The following is a 21,849-nucleotide window of genomic DNA, read 5'->3' on the forward strand; positions in this document are numbered from 1 at the left end:
CCCTTCTTGTGCGCGCTCTCTGGGAGCGCGCAGCACCGCGATCCGGTACCAGCTGTGTCCTCTGGACACAGTGGAACACCGATCGTTGGACGGGACCTCTGTGTGAGGTCCTGATCATGTGATCACTGATTGGCCAATCAGTGGTCACATGCAGAGTAGTAAGCAAGATGTCACCTCTTGCTTAGTATTAGTGAAATCTGTGAATGATCACATAGGTCACATGGTACAGGGCTATTCACAACAGCCTTGTACCATGTAACAAGCTGTGACCAATCACAGCTCACACAGTATTTCTCAATGGCTGCAAGAATGCAGCCAGAGAGAAGGAGAAATGATTGCTTTTACAGCCTTTATGGGTGTAAAAGCAATCAGTGTAAAAAAAAAAAAAAAAAATCTTCATCACCCCCAACAAGTAGTACAGTGTCACTATGGTGACACTGTACTGCTAGGGTGACATTATGTAAAAAACAAAACTAAAAAAAAACAAATAATAATATAAAAAAAAAATAAAAATGTAAAAAAAATTTTTAAAAAATTATAATTTTTGGTTATAAACTTGGGTTATTTTTGTTTTTTACTAAAAAGATAACGGAATAAATTTTGGCCAAGATTTATGAAGAAATATTATTTATTTGCAAAATTTTATAAGAAAAGCACTTTTTTTCATTTACATAGCAAAAAAAATAAAAATCCCAGTGGTGAATAAATACCACCAAAATAAAGCTTTATCTGTCTCAAAAAAATGCTAAAAAATTCATATGGGTACAGTGTTGCATGACCGCGCAATTGTCATTCAAAATGTGATAGCACTGAAAGCTGGAAATTGGCCTGGACAGGAAGGGGGTGAAAGTGTCCGGATTGGAAGGGGGGGGAAAGTGTCCGGACTGGAAGGGGGGAAAGTGTCCAGACTGGAAGTGGGGAAAGTGTCCAGACTGGAAGTGGGGAAAGTGTCCAGACTGGAAGTGGGGAAAGTGGACTGGAAGTGGGAAAAGTGTCCGGACTGGAAGGGGGGGGAAGTGTCTGGACTGGAAGGGGGTGAAAGTGTCTGGACTGGAAGGGGGTGAAAGTGTCTTGACTGGAAGGGGGTGAAAGTGTCCGGACTGGAAGGGGGTGAAAGTTTCCGGACTGGAAGGGGGGAAAGTGTCCGGACTGGAAGGGGGGAAAGTGTCCGAACTGGAAGGGGGTGAAAGTTTCCAGACTGGAAGGGGGGAAAGTGTCCGGACTGGAAGGGGGGGAAAGTGTCTGGACTGGAAGGGGGTGAAAGTGTCTGGACTAGAAGGGGGTGAAAGTGTCCGGACTGGAAGGGGGTGAAAGTTTCCAGACTGGAAGGGGGGAAAGTGTCCGGACTGGAAGGGGGGGAAAGTGTCTGGACTGGAAGGGGGTGAAAGTGTCTGGACTAGAAGGGGGTGAAAGTGTCCGGACTGGAAGGGGGGGGGAAAGTGTCCGGACTGGAAGGGGGTGAAAGTTTCCGGACTGGAAGGGGGGAAAGTGTCCGGACTGGAAGGGGGGAAAGTGTCCGGACTGGAAGGGGGGGAAAGTGTCCAGACTGGAAGGGGGGGAAAGTGTCCAGACTGTAAGGGGGTGAAAGTGTCCGGACTGGAAGGGGGTGAAAGTTTCCGGACTGGAAGGGGGGAAAGTGTGCGGACTGGAAGGGGGGAAAGTGTCCGGACTGGAAGGGGGTGAAAGTGTCAATAATTTCCACAGATCTTCACATGTATTGTGTCCATTCACAGCAGTCTGTGCCCTGAACCTCCTGCGGCCTGTGTAATGCCTGTGAGCTGTCAGCAGAGGGTGGGCTTTGCTTCCACGTGCTGCACATATGCGTCCATTTATGTCAGAGCTTTCTGTGACCCCTGGACACTCCCAGCTGTCAAAGGCAGCTAATGGTTGGTAGCTGGTGGAACCGGCTCCTGATCATGTGACATGTAATCACATGATTGAGTGATCCGTCCTGCCCCCCAGCATAAAGACCCTGTAACAGGGATGCCAGTGCTAGGTGGGAAGGGGCTAAGGAGCTTACAATCTAAGGTCCCGATCTCACATTCATACACAAACTAGGGGCAATGTATACAGGATCCAGTTACCATACCAGCATGTCTTTGGAGTGTGGGAGGAAACCGGAGTACCCAGTGGAAACCCACACAGGCACAGGGAGAACATGCAAACTCCAGGCAGGTATTGTGGTGGTGTGGTGGATGGTATCCATACCGATGACATTAGTACTGCATGGCAGTTTAGCAGTGTCTCTGATCAGTACAAGACATCACCAGGCTCTGGAACGCGGTTGTGGCGTCATCTCCTCTGCCAACTGACTTTCATGCCAAAAATAGAGGCGTCACATGACAAGGAAAAGAACTGAAATCTGGATTAGTTGGGTTTTCTTTCCCATTTAAGACAAATATTTATGTGATTTCAGTAGGATTGTGTGAACAATGTATCTAGAGCGGTTCTATGTGAGTATAATGTATCTAGAGCGGTTCTATGTGAGTATAATTTATCTAGAGCGGTTCTATGTGAGTATAATGTATCTAGAGCGTTTCTATGTGAGTATAATGTATCTAGAGCGGTTCTATGTGAGTACAATGTATCTAGAGCGGTTCTATGTGAGTACAATGTATCTAGAGCGGTTCTATGTGAGTATAATGTATCTAGAGCGGTTCTATGTGAGTACAATGTATCTAGAGTGGTTCTATGTGAGTACAATGTATCTAGAGCGGTTCTATGTGAGTATAATGTATCTAGAGCGGTTCTATGTGAGTATAATGTATCTAGAGTGGTTCTATGTGAGTACAATGTATCTAGAGTGGTTCTATGTGAGTATAATGTATCTAGAGCGGTTCTATGTGAGTACAATGTATCTAGAGCGGTTCTATGTGAGTATAATGTATCTAGAGTGGTTCTATATCTAGAACAGTTCTCTACAAAGTGGTGCAGGGTGACACCTGGTGGTGGGAGTGTGAAGTGCACTTATAATGTCAAGTCAGTTTAGAGATGGCAGTGGCAGTTGCAGGCAGTGCAGTTACACTCTCTTACCGTAGGTTCACATCTGTGTGGGTGGTGCCACTGCGGATCCGCATGAAAGTCCGTGCAGCCGCACCAACCGCACAGAGAATTGCGGACCCGCGGGCGGGTCCCATTAGTTCTAGTGTCAGGTAGTGCCAAAGTTCGTGGCAGTGTGTCAGTTGGTGTCAGTGTTGGTTCAGTTAGTGAAAATGTAAGTGAAAGTTGGTGGCACTGTATGTGTCAGTTGGTGGTAGTGTTAGTGTCAGTTGGTGGTAGTGTTAGTGTCAGTTTGTGGCAGTGCAAGTGACAGTTGTGCCAGTGTACGAGTCAGTTGGGGGCAGTGTGTCAGATGGTGGCAGTGTAAGTGACAGTTGGTGGCAGTGTGTCAGTTGGTGTCAGTGTGTCAGTTGGTGGCAGTGTACATGACAATTGGTGGCAGTGTGTCAGTTGGTGTCAGTGTGTCAGTTGGTGGCAGTGTACATGACAATTGGTGGCAGTGTAAGGTCAATTGGTGGCAGTGTACGTGGCAGTGTGTCAGTTGGTGGCAGTGTACGTGACAGTTGGTGGCAATGTAAGTGGCAGTTAGTGGCAGTGTACGTGACAGTTGGTGGCAGTGTGTCATTTAATTGCAATGTAAGTTTCAGTTGGTGGCAATGTATGTAACAGTTGGCAGTGTGTCATTTGGTTGCAATGTAAGTGTCAGTTGGTGGCAGTGTATGTGACAGTTGGTGGCAGTGTGTCAGTTGGTTGCATTGTTAGGGTAAATGTGTTTTAAATAGGACATAAATGATTTCATATTTAGTGTCAGTATCATGGTGTTTAGGTAGGACAAACCCCCCCCCCCCCCCCCCCCAAAAAAAAACCAAAAAACAAAAAACAAATTGCACAGTACTGTATAGTTTTTTTGTCCATGCTACAGGTACAAGAAACAAATCACGCACACGCGTGGTATCACCATGTTCATCAGGAGTATAATTTATTTCTGATGGCGGGTCGTGATATTTGCATCAAAATATATATATAGCAGTACTGTATATCAAGACTTTTCTGATCTTACTGAATTTTCTTGATCATTTTGTTACTCTCTTCTGTTCTCTTGGCGTTTCTAACCTTTGACCTTTCTTCCTGTGTGGTAGGTTGTCTATAAAAATAATGACATCCGCCTTGAGCTGTCCCGCTTGGCCCGAATAGGAGACACCAAAATGAAGATCTATGGTGACGTGGTCTTCAAGTGTGAGAATGTGGCCACTCTGGATCCAATCAGTTTCGAGAGTCCCGAGGCCTACATCAGCCTGCCTAAGTGGAACACCAAACGCATGGGATCCATCTCCTTTGACTTCCGCACCACCGAGCCCAACGGCCTCATCCTCTTCACCCACGGCAAGCCACAGGACCGCAAGGATGTCCGCAGCCAGAAGAACACCAAAGTGGACTTCTTTGCAGTGGAGCTGCTGGATGGTCACCTCTACCTCCTGTTGGACATGGGTTCCGGCACCATCAAGGTGAAAGCCACCAGCAAGAAGGCGAATGATGGGGAGTGGTGCCACGTGGACATCCAGCGTGATGGCAGATCAGGTAAGGAGGAGCTGAGGGGGGTGGACTGGGCCATATTCAGTAGAAAAACAAAACTCTGATACTCAGAGGGATCTGATCTCTACCATGTGTCCAGCAGTGTTTCTGTCCTCCAGCCATGTGCACGGAAGAACCCAGGTGTCATCAATGACACCATCTATACCCCTGGTGCCACATTTGGCCCATAGCCACTTTTTGTGCAGCCCTCAGGGCCCCTGCAGACACTAATCTGTGTTTCCCTATTACCCTGTAATAGTAGTGATTTCTAGGCTCCTCATGTAATGTGTCTCCTGTCTATGACTGTCTTCTTAAGCATGTCTTCAGTCTCCAACAACTGCTATAGCTTGTTCAGGCTTACAGTCTCCTGCAGCATGTCTGCAGTGTCTGGTCATCTCTTGTATCATGTCCGCAGTCTCTGACCATCTCTTGTATCATGTCTGAAGTCTCTGACCATCTCTTGTATCATGTTCCCAGTCTCTGACCATGTCTTGTATCATGTCTGCAGTGTCTGGTCATCTCTTGTATCATGTCTGCAGTCTCTAACCATCTATTGTATCATGTCCACAGTCTCTGACCATCTCTTGTATCACCATCTCTTATATCATGTCCGCAGTCTCTAACCATCTCTTGTATCATGTCTGAAGTCTCCGACCACCTCTTGTATCACCATCTCTTATATCATGTCCGCAGTCTCTAACCATCTCTTGTATCACCATCTCTTATATCATGTCCGCAGTCCCCGACCATCTCTTGTATCACGTCTGAAGTCTCTGACCATCTCTTGTATCATGTCTGAAGTCTCTGACCATCTCTTGTATCATGTCTGAAGTCTCTGACCATCTCTTGTATCATGTCTGAAGTCTCTGACCATCTCCTGTATCATGTCTAAAGTATCTGACCATCTCTTGTATCATGTCTGAAGTCTCTGACCATCTCCTGTATCATGTCTAAAGTCTCTGACCATCTCTAGTATCATGTTCGTAGTCTCTGACCATCTCTTATATCATGTCCGCAGTCTCTGACCATCTATTATATCATATCCGAAGTCTCTGACCATCTTTTATATCATGTCTGCAGTCTCTGATCATCTCTAGTATCACGTCTCCAGTTTCTGTCCATCTCTTGTATCATGTCTGCAGTCTCTGACCATTTTCTGTATCATGTCCACAGTCTCAAACCATCTCTTGAATCATATCCGCACAGTCTCTGACCATCTCTTGTAACACGTCCGCAGTCTCTGACCATCTCTTGTATCATGTCCGCAGTCTCTGACCATCTCTTGTATCATGTCCGCAGTCTCTAACCACCTCTTGTATCATGTCCGCAGTCTCCGACCAACTCTTTTATCATGTCTGCAGTCTCCGACCATCTCTTGTATCATGTCCACAGTCTCTGACCATCTCTTGTATCATGTCCACAGTCTCCGACCATCTCTTGTATCATGTCCACAGTCTCTGACCATCTCTTGTATCATGTCCACAGTCTCTGACCATCTCTTGTATCATGTCCACAGTCTCCGACCATCTCTTGTATCATGTCCGCAGTCTCCGACCATCTCTTGTATCATGTCCACAGTCTCTGACCATCTCTTGTATCATGTCCACAGTCTCCGACCATCTCTTGTATCATGTCCGCAGTTTCCGACCATCTCTTGTATCATGTCCGCAGTCTCTGACCATCTCTTAGATTGTGCTCAGTCTTTGACTATATCCTGTTGTGAGTCTGCTGTCTCTCATAGTGAATATTAATTGACTTATATGCGGCTATTCGGTGATGTCTGGGCTGCACTTGAAATCATCCATATCAAGAAAGTTGACCCCCGATCTATACAAATCCTCTGCTATGTTCTGTGAGCCAGACAGATATTATCCCTCCAACTCACGTAGACCTAGTGCTGGAATTATACGTCTGTGTACGTTGTGTGTGTGTGAGTTTATAGAACTGCACACAATGGACAGCCAGTGCATCATGGGAGAACTCAGGGATGGAGATGATGATCTGGAAATTGTAACTGCGGCCATAACACCGGAAAATGCTGCGACTGATGCCAGGAAGGATGTCTTCTCCTTCATCATTCATGTTTTTGGTGTATTTGAAAGCATCGCTGTACATCACCCACTGACTTCTCCGTCACATCCAACAACGCCACCATCAAGCCCACCCCGCAAGCCAGAGTACTTGGTGTCATTCTGGACTCCAACCTATCCTTCCAGCCCCAAGTCCAAACGCTAACAAACTCATGTAGACTCCACCTCCGCAACATCACCAAAATCCGCACGTTCCTAACCCCAGAAACCACTAAACAGCTCATCCACTCCCTCATCATATCACGGCTCGACTACTGCAACTCCCTCCTCACTGGCCTGCCTCACCGCTGGCTATCCCCACTTCAGTCGATCGTTAATATGGCTGCCAGACTCATTCACCTTTCCAACCGCTCCGTTTACGCCACCCCCCTCTGCCAATCCCTCCACTGGCTTCCGATTGCCCAACGCATCAAATTCAAAACACTGACGTACAAAGCTGTCCACCATACTGCCCCGAACTACATCACTGACCTAATATCCAAGTACCGCCCAACACGCACACTCCGCTCCTCACAAGACCTCCTTCTCTCTAGTTCCCTGGTCTCCTCCTCCCATGCCCACCTCCAGGACTTCTCCAGGGCATCACCCATTCTCTGGAACTCCTAACCCCAATCCATCAGACTGTCACCTACTCTCCTCTCCTTTAGGCACACCCTGAAAACCCATCTCTTCAGGGAAGCCTACCCCACCCCCTGCTAACCTGCCGACCTCCTCCACTCTTCCTACCACTCCATCCCCCACAGCTATCTCCTCCTGTGCCACCATCCCCTCCCTCCTAGATTGTAAGCTCGAAAGTGCAGGGCAACCCCTCGTGTATCGCATTGTATTGTTCTGTCACGTGTTCTGTCCCCCATTGTAATGTACAGCGCTGAGCGAACTATTGGCGCTTTATAAATATTGTATAATAATAATAATACATCATCACATATAGGGAAGATATGATCGATACAGAAAGTGTTCAGTCCTACACATACTGGGGTCCGGATGGTGGATGTCAGAAAAGAGATCCTTGGCTCCACTCATGGAAGGATGAATGGAGTTTACGTATCTAGTTCTGGCCTGCTAACTCTGCATGTTTTTTTTCAGTTGAACCAATTTTGCAGTAGATCACTTTTCAGAGGATGGTATAGCAGGGGCTGCCAGGTGTTTAGGAGACAATCTTGGCACCTTTTGAATGTTTGTGGTTTTTTTTCTAATTTTTTTTTAATTAAAAGGCGAATAATGTATTAAGAAACCTCTCCGCAGCCAGGAGACAAGCATTTGGCTCACTTTTGTGACGCATCCCCATTGACTTCAAAGTTATATTAAAGGCAATTTAAAAAAAAAAAAATGACAACAAACATGTTATACTTACCTGCTCTGTGTAATGGTTTTGTACCGAGCAGCCCTGATCCTCTTCCTCTTGGGTCCTCCGCTGGTGTTCCTGGCCCCTCCCTCCTGCCTAGTCCTCCCCCCCCCCCAAAGCAAGCAACTGACTATGGAGGCGCCCAAGCAGGCTCGCCCCAGAGCCGCTGCTCTGTTCTTGGGTCCTCCACTGGCACTCCTGGCCCCTCCCTTCCAGCTAGTCCCCCCCCATAGCAAGCAGCTGACTGGGGGCACCCAAGCAGGCTCGCCCAGAGCTGCTACTCTGTTCTTGGGTCCTCTGCTGGTGCTCCTGGCCCCTCCCTCCTACCTAGTCCCCCCCCCAAAGCAAGCAGCTGACTATGGGGGCACCCAAGCAGGCTCACCCCAGAGCTACAGCTCTGTTCTTGGGTCCTCTGCTGGTGCTCCTGGCCCCTCCCTCACACCTAGTCCCCCCCCCATAGCAAGCAGCTGACTGGGGGCACCCAAGCAGGCTCGCCCCAGAGCCGCTGCTCTGTTCTTGGGTCCTCTGCTGGTGCTCCTGGCCCCTCCCTCCTGCCTAGTCCCCCCAATGCAAGCAGCTGTCTGTGGGGGCACCCAAGCAGGCTCACCCCAGAGCTACTGCTTTGTTCTTGGGTCCTCCGCTGGCGCTCCTGGCTCCTCCCTCCCGCCTAGTCCTCCCCCATAGGAAGCAGCTGACTATGGGTGCACCCAAGCAGGCTCGCCTCAGATCCGCTGCTCTGTTCTTGGGTCCTCTGTTGGTGCTCCTGGCCCCTCCCTCCTGCCTAGTCCCCCCATAGCAAGCTGCTGACTATGGAGGCACCCAAGCAGTTCCCACTTCTGTTTCAGCCAATGAGGGAGGGGTCCCTGGAGAGCTAAGGCTCTTGTGCACATCACTATATTATGATGGGGCTCAGGTAGGTATTAGGGGGGATGAGGGTGAGGCTGCACACAGAAGGGTTTTTACCTTCATGTAAAGAATGCATGAAGGTAAAAATCCTTGAGCCATTACAACCACTTTAATGGGTGCATTTGACAGGCGATATCGCCCGTCACACTCTGCTAGTTGAGGTACAATAGCCATAGCCTTAAAGCAATGGCACAGTTTAGGTGGGTGGTCAGGGTGGGACTGTGGCTCAACCTTCAGTTTTTACTGCCCTCTGGCCACCCTAACAGTTTGACTTGTTGACGCGCTTATCTTCTGATTGCAATATTTCTCCAGGCCAAGGGGAATTTTGTATTAAAAAAAGCTTTATTGCAACTGTGTGCCAAGGGTTTGGTTCACTACTGCAGCACACTTCCATTGACTTTAATGGGTGAGTTTGACAGGTGGTGCTGCTTGTCAAACCCTGCTTGCTGGGTTAAAATTGCAATGGCCAGGAAGCAAAGTATTGTGGCAGCAGCTTATGTAATGGTAGAATTTAGGTGGGCGGTTGGGGAGAAATAAAACTGCAGCTCAGCTGCCTGTTTTTACAGCCCTTTGGCCACCTGTGTGAAAGAGACTAACAGTTTAGACTTACAGTCAGGTCCATAAATATTGGGACATCAACACAATTCTAACATTTTTGGCTCTATATACCACCACAATGGATTTGAAATGAAACAAACAAGATGTGCTTTAACTGCAGACTGTCAGCTTTAATTTGAGGGTATTTACATCCAAATCAGGTGAACGGTGTAGGAATTACAACAGTTTGCATATGTGCCTCCCACTTGTTAAGGGACCAAAAGTAATGGGACAATTGGCTTCTCAGCTGTTCCATGGCCAGGTGTGTGTTATTTCCTCATTATCCCAATTACAATGAGCAGATAAAAGGTCCAGAGTTCATTTCAAGTGTGCTATTTGCATTTGGACTCTGTTGCTGTCAACTCTCAAGATGAGATCCAAAGAGCTGTCACTATCAGTGAAGCAAGCCATCATTAGGCTGAAAAAACAAAACAAACCCATCAGAGAGATAGCAAAAACATTAGGCGTGGCCAAAACAACTGTTTGGAACATTCTTAAAAAGAAGGAACGCACCGGTGAGCTCAGCAACACCAAAAGACCCGGAAGACCACGGAAAACAACTGTGGCGGATGACCGAAGAATTCTTTCCCTGGTGAAGAAAACACCCTTCACAACAGTTGGCCAGATCAAGAACACTGTCCAGGAGGTAGGTGTATGTGTGTCAAAGTCAACAATCAAGAGAAGACTTCACCAGAGTGAATACAGAGGGTTCACCACAAGATGGAAACCATTGGTGAGCCTCAAAAACAGGAAGGCCAGATTAGAGTTTGCCAAACGACAAGTAAAATAGCCTTCACAGTTCTGGAACAACATCCTATGGACAGATGAGACCAAGATCAACTTGTACCAGAGTGATGGGAAGAGAAGAGTATGGAGAAGGAAAGGAACTGCTCATGATCCTAAGCATACCACCTCATCAGTGAAGCATGGTGGTGGTAGTGTCATGGCGTGGGCATGTATGGCTGCCAATGGAACTGGTTCTCTTGTATTTATTGATGATGTGACTGCTGACAAAAGCAGCCGGATGAATTCTGAAGTGTTTCGGGCAATATTATCTGCTCATATTCAGCCAAATGCTTCACAACTCATTGGACTCCGCTTCACAGTGCAGATGGACAATGACCCAAAGCATACTGCAAAAGCAACCAAAGAGTTTTTTAAGGGAAAGAAGTGGAATGTTATGCAATGGCCAAGTCAATCACCTGACCTGAATCCGATTGAGCATGCATTTCACTTGCTGAAGACAAAACTGAAGGGAAAATGCCCCAAGAAGAAGCAGGAACTGAAGACAGTTGCAGTAGAGGCCTGGCAGAGCATCACCAGGGATGAAACCCAGCGTCTGGTGATGTCTATGCGTTCCAGACTTCAGGCTGTAATTGACTGCAAAGGATTTGCAACCAAGTATTCAAAAGTGAAAGTTTGATTTAGGATTATTATTCTGTCCAATTACTTTTGCTCCCTTAACAAGTGGGAGGCACATACGCAAACTGTTGTAATTCCTACACCGTTCACCTGATTTGGATGTAAATACCCTCAAATTAAAGCTGACAGTCTGCAGTTAAAGCACATCTTGTTCATTTCATTTCAAATCCATTGTGGTGGTGTATAGAGCCAAAAATGTTAGAATTGTGTCGATGTCCCAATATTTATGGACCTGACTGTAAAATGATCCACCAGCAGACTACTGAATACAGTCATGGTGACTCTTTTGTCTCTTCAGATTGTCTGCCCGACCCCTTGCCTTCAGCTTCCTAATGCCTTTCAAATTGCAATGAAAGCCAAGGTGTCAGTGAGTACAGCTTCCTACAGCAGTATGATGTAACTGGACTCACTGACACCTTTAGGCCTCATGCACACTGGGCGTTTTTTACAGCTGCTGTTTTGGGTGTCAGGCATTTTTTTCTACAGCCAGTAAACTCCCCAGCATGTTACCCTATGTGCCCGTATCGTTTATAAGCGTTTTTTGGCAAGGGCATTTCCAGGCTGGAAAACCCAGAACTACTGCATTTGAAGAGGAGTTTTTCAGCTGCGAAAATGATTGAACCCTGAAAACGCTGCAAAATGCTATACAGCGTTTATGAGCGTTTTTGAGCCTCAACCTTGTGTGGGAGTATAGTTTTGCTGAAAAAACGCTAAAAAATGCAAAGGCTGAAAAACGCTTATAAACGCAACAAAATTCTCATTTTTTAATGCGGCATTCTATAGTTAATGTTACTGCATTTTTATAACGTCCAGTGTTCATGAGGCCTTACAAGAAAGACCTCCACTTGTACGGGTTATACCTGTCCCTCTTCCTTTGTTTACATCAATGCTTCACTTCTGTCGCCATCACTCTATCCGCAGGGGAGCTGGAGGTTGTTATTTTATTACTTCCCCGGAAAAGGCCTGAGTTTGAAGAATTTACAGATTTTACAGATTTACACTTAAAATTGTATTAAAGCTTACCGCTTATAGGAACGGTCTATGGCCTCTGTCACATGGGAGGCTGGGGGTTGGTAAAAACAAGCAACTGAGCCGTAAAGTACAGACAGAAGAGGCAGTTTACATTCTGTGGTTGCAGTGCTTTGTGTTGCGGCCGTGGAACATTTTAACGCAATATGCTCAGGTTACAGGCGACAAAGGTTGCGGCGTGCTAGTCCCATCATAAACCGCCATTAGCATTTGGGGAAAAGAAAACTAAGAAAAAAGCCCAAAAGGAACCGGCATTCAAAAGGCAGCGAGATCATCCCCTGAACACCTGACAGCAGCTGCTTAGCCACACTCTGAAAAGTCTATCTATTATCTATCTATCTATCTATCTATCTATCTATCTATCTATCTATCTATCCATCTTGTATCTATCTATCTATCTATCTATCTATCTATCTATCTATTATCTATCTATCTATCTATCTATCTATCCATCTTGGATCTATCTATCTATCTATCTATCTATCTATCTATCTATCTATCTATCTATTATCTATCTATTTATCTATCTATATATCTATCTATCATCTATCTATCTATCTATCTATCTATCTATCTATCCATCTTGGATCGATCTATCTATCTATCTATCTATCTATCTATCTATCTATCCATCTTGGATCGATCTATCTATCTATCTATCTATCTATCCATCTTGGATCTATCTATCTATCTATCTATCTATCTATCTATCTATCTATCTATTATCTATCTATCTATCTATCTATCTATCTATCTATCCATATCTATTTATCTGTCTGTCTGTCTATCATTCTAGCATTTTTATATTGTATGCTGCTGTTTCCAGATCTATATCTGGATATTCTATATCTGTAGCAGTAAGTAATTACCATTAATGGCAGAGCTGGGGCTAGTCCTGAGCAACACATGACATCTGCTCAAATGCTGGCCTGTCCTCCCATTGCAGTTGGCTGAAGCTGGGCTCTGGAATCCTCCTGCATCCCTGTTGTATTAACCTTTCTAATGAAATCGCTCTTGACATTTGCGTTGTGCGGAGATTGCTCGCACTCCGCCATTAAGATTGATTGAATTATCCGCAGAGCGAGGAAAGTAAATACCCCAATGAGGGTATTCGTTACATAAATGAGATGAAGGTGGAAACCCCTAAACTGTATCTGACCATGGCTGTTATTTGCTGATGGAAGGCATGTACCTCTCTCTGATGGATGCCATAACACCACTACGGGGTGATTCTAGAGCAATTCTCACCAGCAGAATAGTAGGGGAGTTCTAGATCTACATGCAAAGAAAACAAACAAAGGGTGCACCGGCCTAGTGCATTACCCAATGACATTTATTGATGAAAGTAGCAGATCGTGATATACTCACAAGAGACAATGGTAAAAAGGCTCATCATAAAGAACAGCAATGTCCGGTCCGCTGTAATCCGGTAATCCCCACAGGGACAACGGGCCTCCAGTAGGCTAACGCATTTTGGGGACTTGCCCCTTCCTCAGAGCCTCAGTAGTTCTAGATCTACCCTTGCCACCCCCCCAAATCATGTAATAGGGGTTCTAGAGCAGCCCTCAGCAAATCATATAGTGATGGGATCTAGAGCAATTCTTAACAGCAAAATAGTAAGGGAGTTCTAGACCTGCCCCTGCCATCCCTTTAGTGGGTTGGGGGGTCTAGAGCAGCCCCTCCCAGAAAGCTATATAGTGGTGGGTTCTAGATTAACACACTCTGCAGATCATATAGTGGTGGGTTCTAGAGCAATTTTCACCAGCAACACAGTAGGGGAGTTCTGGATCTACCCCTGCCACCCCATAAGTGTGTGTGTGTGGGGGGGGGGAGTCTAGAGCAGCCCCCACCCCCAGCAATCTATATAGTGGTGGGTTCTAGATCAGCCCCCTCCTCAGCAGATTGTATAGTGGGGGCTCCAAATCAGTCCCCTTTAGCAAATCATATGGGGGTTCTAGAGCAGTTCCCCTTAGCAAATCATATGGGGATCCTAGAGCAGTCCCCTCTCAGCCAAATCATATGGGAGGATGATTCAAAAGCTCTAGAGCAGCTTACCTGAGCAAATCATACCTTGGGGGCTCCAGAGCAGTCCTGTTCATCAAATGGAATAATTGGAGATTCTAGAGCAGTCCCCCTGAGCAAATCATGTAGTGCGGGACCTAGAGCTTCCCCCCTGAGCAAGTCATAAAATGGGGGTTCTAGAGCAGTCCCGCTCAGCTAATCGTATAGTTGGAGATTCTAGAGTAATCCCCTGAGCAAATCATACTGTGGGGGTTATAGAGCAGTCACGCTCGGCTAACCATATAGTTGGAGGTTCTAGAACAGCCCCCCCCTCAACAAGTCATATAGTTAGTGGTTCTAGAACAGTCCCTCTCAGCACTTAATATAGTGGGAGATTCTAGATTAGCCTCCCTCTGGACTTCACATTGTGGGAATTTCTAGATCAATCCCCTTTAACAAATCAAGTGATGGGGGGAGGGTTCAGGAACAGCCCCCTTAAGTTAATCATATAGTGGGAGATTCTAGAGCAGTCCCACTCAGCAATTTGTATTTTAGGGGATTTCTAGATTACCACCCCACTCCCTGGAGGATTCTTTAGCAGCACCTTTAACAAATTTAATAGAGACCTTCTAGAGCAGACCCCTTAGTTAATGGATCATATTGGACCCCCTCATATATAAATGTTGCGGGTGTCTGCTTTAGACTCCTCATAATAGCAGATTAATTTTTGGGGTTCAAATATAATATTAGGTGGTCCTAGAGCAGACCCCCCTCTGCTAATCACTGCAGGTATTCTAGAGAGCCCCTGGTTTCTGAAGTATAAATATGGATTCCATATCATCCACTTATGGCTGCATTGTATGGATCAGCCCCTTCCATCGCCTTTATGTGTGTTATTGGTTTCTCTCTTTACAGGCACCATCTCCGTGAACAGCAAACGCACTCCATTCACCGCCAGCGGGGAAAGCGAGATTCTGGACCTGGAAGGGGACATGTACCTGGGGGGTCTCCCCGAGAACCGGGCCGGACTCATTCTGCCCACCGAGTTGTGGACGGCCATGTTGAACTACGGTTACGTGGGCTGCATCCGCGACCTGTTCATTGACGGTCGCAGCAAGAACATCCGTCAGCTGGCGGAAGCGCAGAATGCCGCCGGAGTGAAATCATTCTGCAACCGCATGAGCGGCAAGCAGTGCGACAGTTACCCCTGTAAGAACAACGCCGCCTGCCGGGATGGCTGGAACCGCTTTGTGTGTGACTGCACCGGAACCGGGCACTGGGGACGGACCTGCGAGAGGGGTGAGTGCCGCTCTGTGAGCCTTTATTAATAACAAGTGGATTAAAGAAATGTGTTCCTAACTCCGCCCCCTGCCACGCCCATTACAAGAGTCTAGATTTCTTCATTGTTACAGAATAGGAGACCCCTTGTTGGGTTTTACTGTGACCACAGCAGGTGGCCGAGCCGGGAGCATCGGAGAGATCTGAGAAGCTGGCGGGTTACTCCTCCTGCTGAGATCCACCCAAAACCCAAGTGTCCCCAAGTGTGGAAGACATTTTGGCCGTACATTGACATACACACTTCTTAATGGTGAGGGGTAGCATTGTGTCAAACTGATCCCGGTCTTTTCTTTTACCCCCCCTGGAGGTGTTCCCGAGTGTAGCTCGGGGTAAAGTTTCAGCACCACAATCGGTAACCCCCCCCCCCGAGCTACACTCGGAAATACACTGCAGCATTGCTCCGGGATCTCTTCTTCTCTTACCTTGTCCTGCGCTCCTGCAATGTCCCCCCTGCAGTGTCCCCTGTAATGTCCTCCGGCCGATGCCGGCATCCATCTTCTGGGTTCCGTTCCCTGCGACGTCGGGATGTATGAGGGACAGAACCGGCGGGAATTTTGAAAGTTGTAAAAGTCACATTCACTAAATACACTAAAATCACATAGTATAACATTCCTGTATCAAACCATTTCACATACATTTGTCCCGAGTGCTTTGTCCGGCGCCCTGCCTGCATTTTTACTGTTCTTTCTGCCTGGAAACTGAGAAACGTCCATGGCGTCCAAAAAGTGTCCCTTTAGATCAAAAGTGGTTTTAGACCGGCTAGAGAACAGCGATAGTAAATCAGAACCACTTGCAGAATTGAGTGATAATGATTTGTGGGGGAAATTCCTCATCAGACACTGAAAACGATTCTGCGACTTTGCTCAGCGATGTGCGAACTTGGCGCTCTATTTCAAATTTCAGTGTTTTTGGTTTGATTTTATTATTGAATTACATTTATTATTATTATATTATTATTTTTTATGATTATTTATTAAATTATAATTTATGATTTCGTGTTTCAAGTTTTATCATACCCGGGATGTTTACTAGACTCTTGTTCGGACAGATTTCAGTGAGTTATTCCTAAAAATGACAGGCCTACAATAAAAAAACTACATATTTCCATGCAAAAAAATGTACCGCTTTGAGCACAGAAATATGGACATAATCAGACCGCTAGGGAGGTTACAGAACTTCTTACTCTAAAAATGAAAAGAAAAGACATAAAAGGCTTAATTCACAAAGTTTTGGCACATGGATGAGGACCCCAATAGCAGCCATTTGACCGTAATTCTAAAATCTCATCTGACTCAACTGGAAATAACTTTCACTTTTTTTTTTTGGATGTTTATCTTGTTGTGATTGTTTTGCAAATTTAGCCCATTGTAGTTTTATAAGGACTGAAAAAGGAGTCTGGTCCCTGATGAGTTTTCAGGACTAAATAAAGCAGAACTACAGGCAGATGCAAACAACACAAATTAATACAGATCTTCATTTATTTATATAATTTTTATTTGGTTTGATTTTTTTCTATTTATTTGAAGTTTAAATTATTTTAGTAATTTTATTTAAAAATTATTTTTTTTAAAAATTTTTTATTTATTTATTACAGGTACTTATATAGTGCTGTCAATTTACGCAGCACTTTACATATATATTGTACATTCACATCAGTCCCTAACCCTCAAGGGGTGTACAATCTAAGGTCCCTAACTCACATTCATACATACACATACTAGAGCATTTACACACAGAGCCGTGACTTGGCCCCGCCCCCTCTCTATCCTCATTGGCTGACATGCTGTGATTGACAGCAGCAGGAGCCAATGGCTCCTACTTGCTGTCTCAGCCAATGAAGAGGCAGCGACGCGGGACAGCTGAGGCTGTTCACAACTTTGGATCGGGATGAGGCTCAAGTATTGAGGGGGCTGTTGGGGGGATGCTGCACACAGAAGGTTTTTAGCTTAGGATGCATGAAGGTAAAACAACTTGAGCTTTTCCAACCACTTTAACAAGCTTTACAGTCCCAAACAAAGTGCCACGTGCAAAGGAAAGTGCATTTGGTGTCCAGTGCGCTTTTCAGCCCACGTTCACGCCCTTCCACTTTAACTTTCCATATACCTTAATCCGATCACTGTGTGCTGACCTCCACCTTCTCAAGCCACTCACCAGATTTATAGACCTGCCGTCATATAGGGTCTATACACACTCAGGATCAAAAGGAGGGTTCCACCACTCCTCCACTACAAAAATCCACCACTTTCCTCTCAAGGTCTCCACCCCTCCTTTTCCTGGGGGTTCCAGCACTCCTCCTCCACACTAATACTTCTATACTTCTCAGCTTGTGCCACCACCAGACCAGCTCAGCAAACACCATATATCTCCTTCTCTTACCCTCAGATTGATGCCGGCATCAGAAAAGAGTACAAAAAAACTTCATAGTGTAGCACTGTTTATTTCTTTAAAAGACATGCAAGCAAATACACTTACATAGCCCTGTGGTGTTGCCCAGGGCGAAGGCAGAATGTTCCGTCAAGATTGGTTCCGGCTCCACCACACAGCCTGGTGAGAACTTTCTCAGTGTGTGGGATGACGTCACGTGTAGCTCTGCCTCAGTGCGTTTCACCTCATCGGCCTCATACCTTAGCTTGGACTGACATGTCTAACAGATTGGCCAGGCTGTCTTCTAGATTGGCCTGATTGGGCCTTACATTGGTTTGAATGTCTCCTTAATTAGTTTGATGGGCTCTTATATTATCCGGACTGTTTTCTAAATCAGCTTAGCTGGCTCCTACATTGCTGAATTGTCCCCTGGATTGGCCTGATCTGCTCCTAGATTGTCCTGTCTCCTGTACTGGTCTGATTGATGACCTAGATTGGCCTGTCTCTTGCACTAGCCTGATTGGCTCCTAGATTGGCCTGTCTCCTGCACTGGCCTGATTGGCTCCTAGATTGGCCTGTCTCCTGCACTGACCTGATTGGCTGCTAGATTGGCCTGTCTCCTGCACTGGCCTGATTGGCTACTAGATTGGCCTGTCTTTTGCACTGGCCTGATTGGCTCCTAGATTGGTCTGTCTCTTGCACTGGCCTGATTGACTCCTAGATTGGCCTGTCTCCTGCACTGGCCTGATTGGCTCCTAGATTGGCCTGTCTCCTGCACTGGCCTGATTGGCTCCTTGATTGGCCTGTCTTTTGCACTGGCTTGATTGGATACTAGATTGGCCTGTCTTTTGCACTGGCCTGATTGGCTACTAGATTGGCCTCTGTCTTGCACTGGCCTGATTGGCTCCTAGATTGACCTGACTGGCTGATGTAAGATGTTTTCTGACTGAACCTTGGGCTCTTATATTATCCGGACTGTTTTCTAAATCAGCTTAACTGGCTCCTACATTGCTGGATTGTCCCCTGGATTGGCCTGATCTGCTCCTAGATTGTCCTGTCTCCTGTACTGGTCTGATTGGCTCCTAGATTGGCCTGTCTCTTGCACTGGCCTGATTGATGACCTAGATTGGCCTGTCTCCTGCACTGGCCTGATTGGCTGCTAGTTTGGCCTGTCTCTTGCACTGACCTGATTGGCTCCTAGATTGGTCTGTCTCCTGCACTGGCCTGATTGGCTCCCAGATTGGCCTGTCTCTTGCGCTGGCCTGATTGACTCCTAGATTGGCCTGTCTCTTGCACTAGCCTGATTGGCTCCTAGATTGGCCTGTCTCTTGCACTGGCCTGATTGACTCCTAGATTGGCCTGTCTCCTGCACTGGCCTGATTGGCTCCTAGATTGGCCTGTCTCCTGCACTGGCCTGATTGGCTCCTGGATTGGCCTGTCTCTTGCACTGGCCTGATTGGCTCCTGGATTGGCATGTCTCTTGCACTGGCCTGATTGGCTCCTAGATTGGCCTGTCTCCTGCACTGGCCTGATTGGCTACTAGATTTGCCTGTCTTTTGCACTGGCCTGATTGGCTACTAGATTGGCCTGTCTTTTGCACTGGCCTGATTGGCTACTAGATTGGCCTGTCTCTTGCACTGGCCTGATTGGCTACTAGATTGGCCTGTCTTTTGCACTGGCCTGATTGGCTCCTAGATTGACCTGACTGGCTGATGTAAGATGTTTTCTGACTGAACCTTGTTGTGCCCTCTCCAGTAATTTTCACTACTCGATTGTCTTTTCTTCTGAGCGTCCTCCTGTGCTTTTCATCCATGTCTTTCAGTACTTCATCAGCTCAGGTTACCTCTGCACCTGGAGAGCCGCTCTGCTCATATTCCAGAACAGCAGAGGGGTCCAGCAAAACAGAATTGTCCTGTACAACAGAATCAACTTGGTGGAGAATGCGGGCAAACGGGATAATGGGTTAAGTAAAGGCTTCGGTGTGTACCAACAAAGTCCTTCCAGTCTTTTGCATCAAATGTTAACACTGTTTTGTGTTTTTGAATTGGAGAACTCCATTTGCCATGTACAGAACTCCACTCTTGTTTACAGTAAATGTGACATATTCATTTTTTATGTAACAAACAGAACCCCTTACCCTCTCTAGTGTCCCCATATAACTGAAACATGTGGAGGACTTTGAGCTTTGGTTACACTCACGTTCACTCCCACTGATCGGCATGTGAAGGCTGTACAGGTCTGAACCAGGTAAAGGGAAAGTGGCAGCCCCCATGATGAAGTGGCAGCTTCCTTGCTCTGCTCCTGCATATGTCCTTTATCAAACATCACGATCTTAGGGCGAAATAGGTATTGTTGCTCATCACATTACACAGGAAGGAGGTGGAAGGAGAAATGGAATAGTGTTGCTCATTTCAGCACTTTTTATTCCAAAATTATTTTTCTTATATAATGTATAGATGTATTGCCGTGCGGCCCTCTGCTGGTGGAATGCCATACTGCACCCTTCTGGTGAGCTCATTGCCATGTTATTATTCGGGAATTGGGAATGTCAGATTGTGTGACCCCCACCGAGCCTCTTAGGGTAGTAATGGGGGATATTAGGAGAGACGGTGTATGCAGAATGCAATCTCTTCTGCTGACACTCAGGAAGGGTCTTCGCCCGTCCTCTGATTATCAGGGATCCTTCACCAGCTGGGCCCACTTTCATTTTACAGAATTAACCCTACGCTTGCCATAGCCAAAAACATGACCAACCCCAGTTCACAGAGGGGGGTATAGAGAATTGTCTGCCGAAATCACAAAATGTGGTGGTGGTGTGGGGGGGGGGGGGTTATAGGAATGTTCTCCTCATGGTGGGCGAGGGGATGAGTGCTATTGGCAGCATACTGCTGTCTGTGTGGGTGCTATCCATGCGATCCTGGAATATACATTCAGCTGGTGACTTCATATACCTTCTGGCCTTAAAGTGATACTAAACATGCAATCTGTAATTGTTATTTTCCTTTCCATTTATGTATAAAGATCATGCCACTGTAATTTCATATAACGAACCATAAAAACCAAAATGGGACTTTACTGGTACAGAAAATGTAAAGTCCCATTTGGTTTTTATGGTTCTTTATATGATATATGAGGGATGAGGTACGTTTGCTGTCTGGTCTATATAATAATTGAATATAACATTTTCTGAGCACCTTATGTAACCCCTTCACATCTAAGGGTAAAACAAATCCTAAAGCTTCAGCAAAATTTAGCAACTTTGACGTGTTAGTAAAACCGTACATATCATCACAACTACTTTGTAGATCCAGGTGGATTAAACCTTGTTTTTTTCAGGACAAATTGGGCTTTCATGTGGTGGTAAATGGTAATAAATATCTCCCTTTTTTTTTTTTTTAATTATCAAGGAAAACTGACCTAAAGTAGTAAAACAATTTTTTTTATTTAGCTGTATATTTATTGCTACTACCGTAACCAACCACCAAAGAAACACCCAAAATAATTTTTCCTGCTCCTGACAATCGCAGCGATACCACATATGTGTATGTTAGTTGTTAGTTGTTGTTTGTATCCGTAGTACGGCCCAGAAACAATAGTGCGTATTTTGCTTTTTTTTTTTATCCTGCCACTAAGTGACACTGATACTAATTTTAAAATTAAAAAATCCTGACAAAAAAAAAAAAAACCTTGATCCTGACCTTGACCCAAACACTAACACTGGCACTGACCTACATCAAACTTTGATCTAGTTTTTTTTTTAAATTTTTTAATTATTATTATTTATTTATTTATTAATTTTTTTTTTACAAACACTTCTTTTTCTCACTGAAAGGACACATTGATCACAGTGACTGATCAATGTGATATCTAATCAGAGGCTTTCATGGTGATCATGTGACTCGGAATTGGGAGTTCCGGGTTCCAATTGTTAGAACGGGACCCAGGGCTCTCATTGCCCCCCCGGTCTTTGTGCTAGGAGCGCGCCGTGCAGTGTGCTCCCAGCACAAAGAAAGGTATGCAAATTAACGGCCCCATGGAAAACAGCCCAGTCCAAAGGGGCCACTAATTTGCATACGCTCGGCACCAAGGCATTAATCCTTGCTGTTCAGAGGTCAAATGACATTTCCCGGGTCTTTCCTGTCCTCAAGTAACATTGTGTAGGCAGAGTTTAAGTTGGTTGAGACT

General features: G+C 45.8%; 1 protein-coding gene across 15 annotated transcripts in view; it reads left to right on the plus strand.

The window, feature by feature from the left end:
* NRXN3 (neurexin 3) overlaps positions 1-21,849 on the plus strand; it is a 454,309-nt gene that overhangs the window by 25,170 nt on the left and 407,290 nt on the right. For all 15 annotated transcript variants that reach the window (XR_016308255.1, XR_016308253.1, XR_016308254.1 and 12 more), the window contains exons 3-4: positions 4,140-4,578; positions 14,878-15,261. Coding sequence is in view for 12 of the 15 variants with exons in the window: in XM_089661377.1 (XP_089517503.1) it covers positions 4,140-4,578; positions 14,878-15,261 (823 nt within the window). In the remaining 3 variants the exon portion in view is untranslated. The remainder of the gene's footprint in view (positions 1-4,139; positions 4,579-14,877; positions 15,262-21,849) is intronic.

Source organism: Staurois parvus, unplaced genomic scaffold, assembly GCF_062004578.1.
Source record: "Staurois parvus isolate SC_StPar_1 unplaced genomic scaffold, SC_StPar_1.0 ptg001330l, whole genome shotgun sequence".
NCBI lineage: Eukaryota > Metazoa > Chordata > Amphibia > Anura > Ranidae > Staurois > Staurois parvus.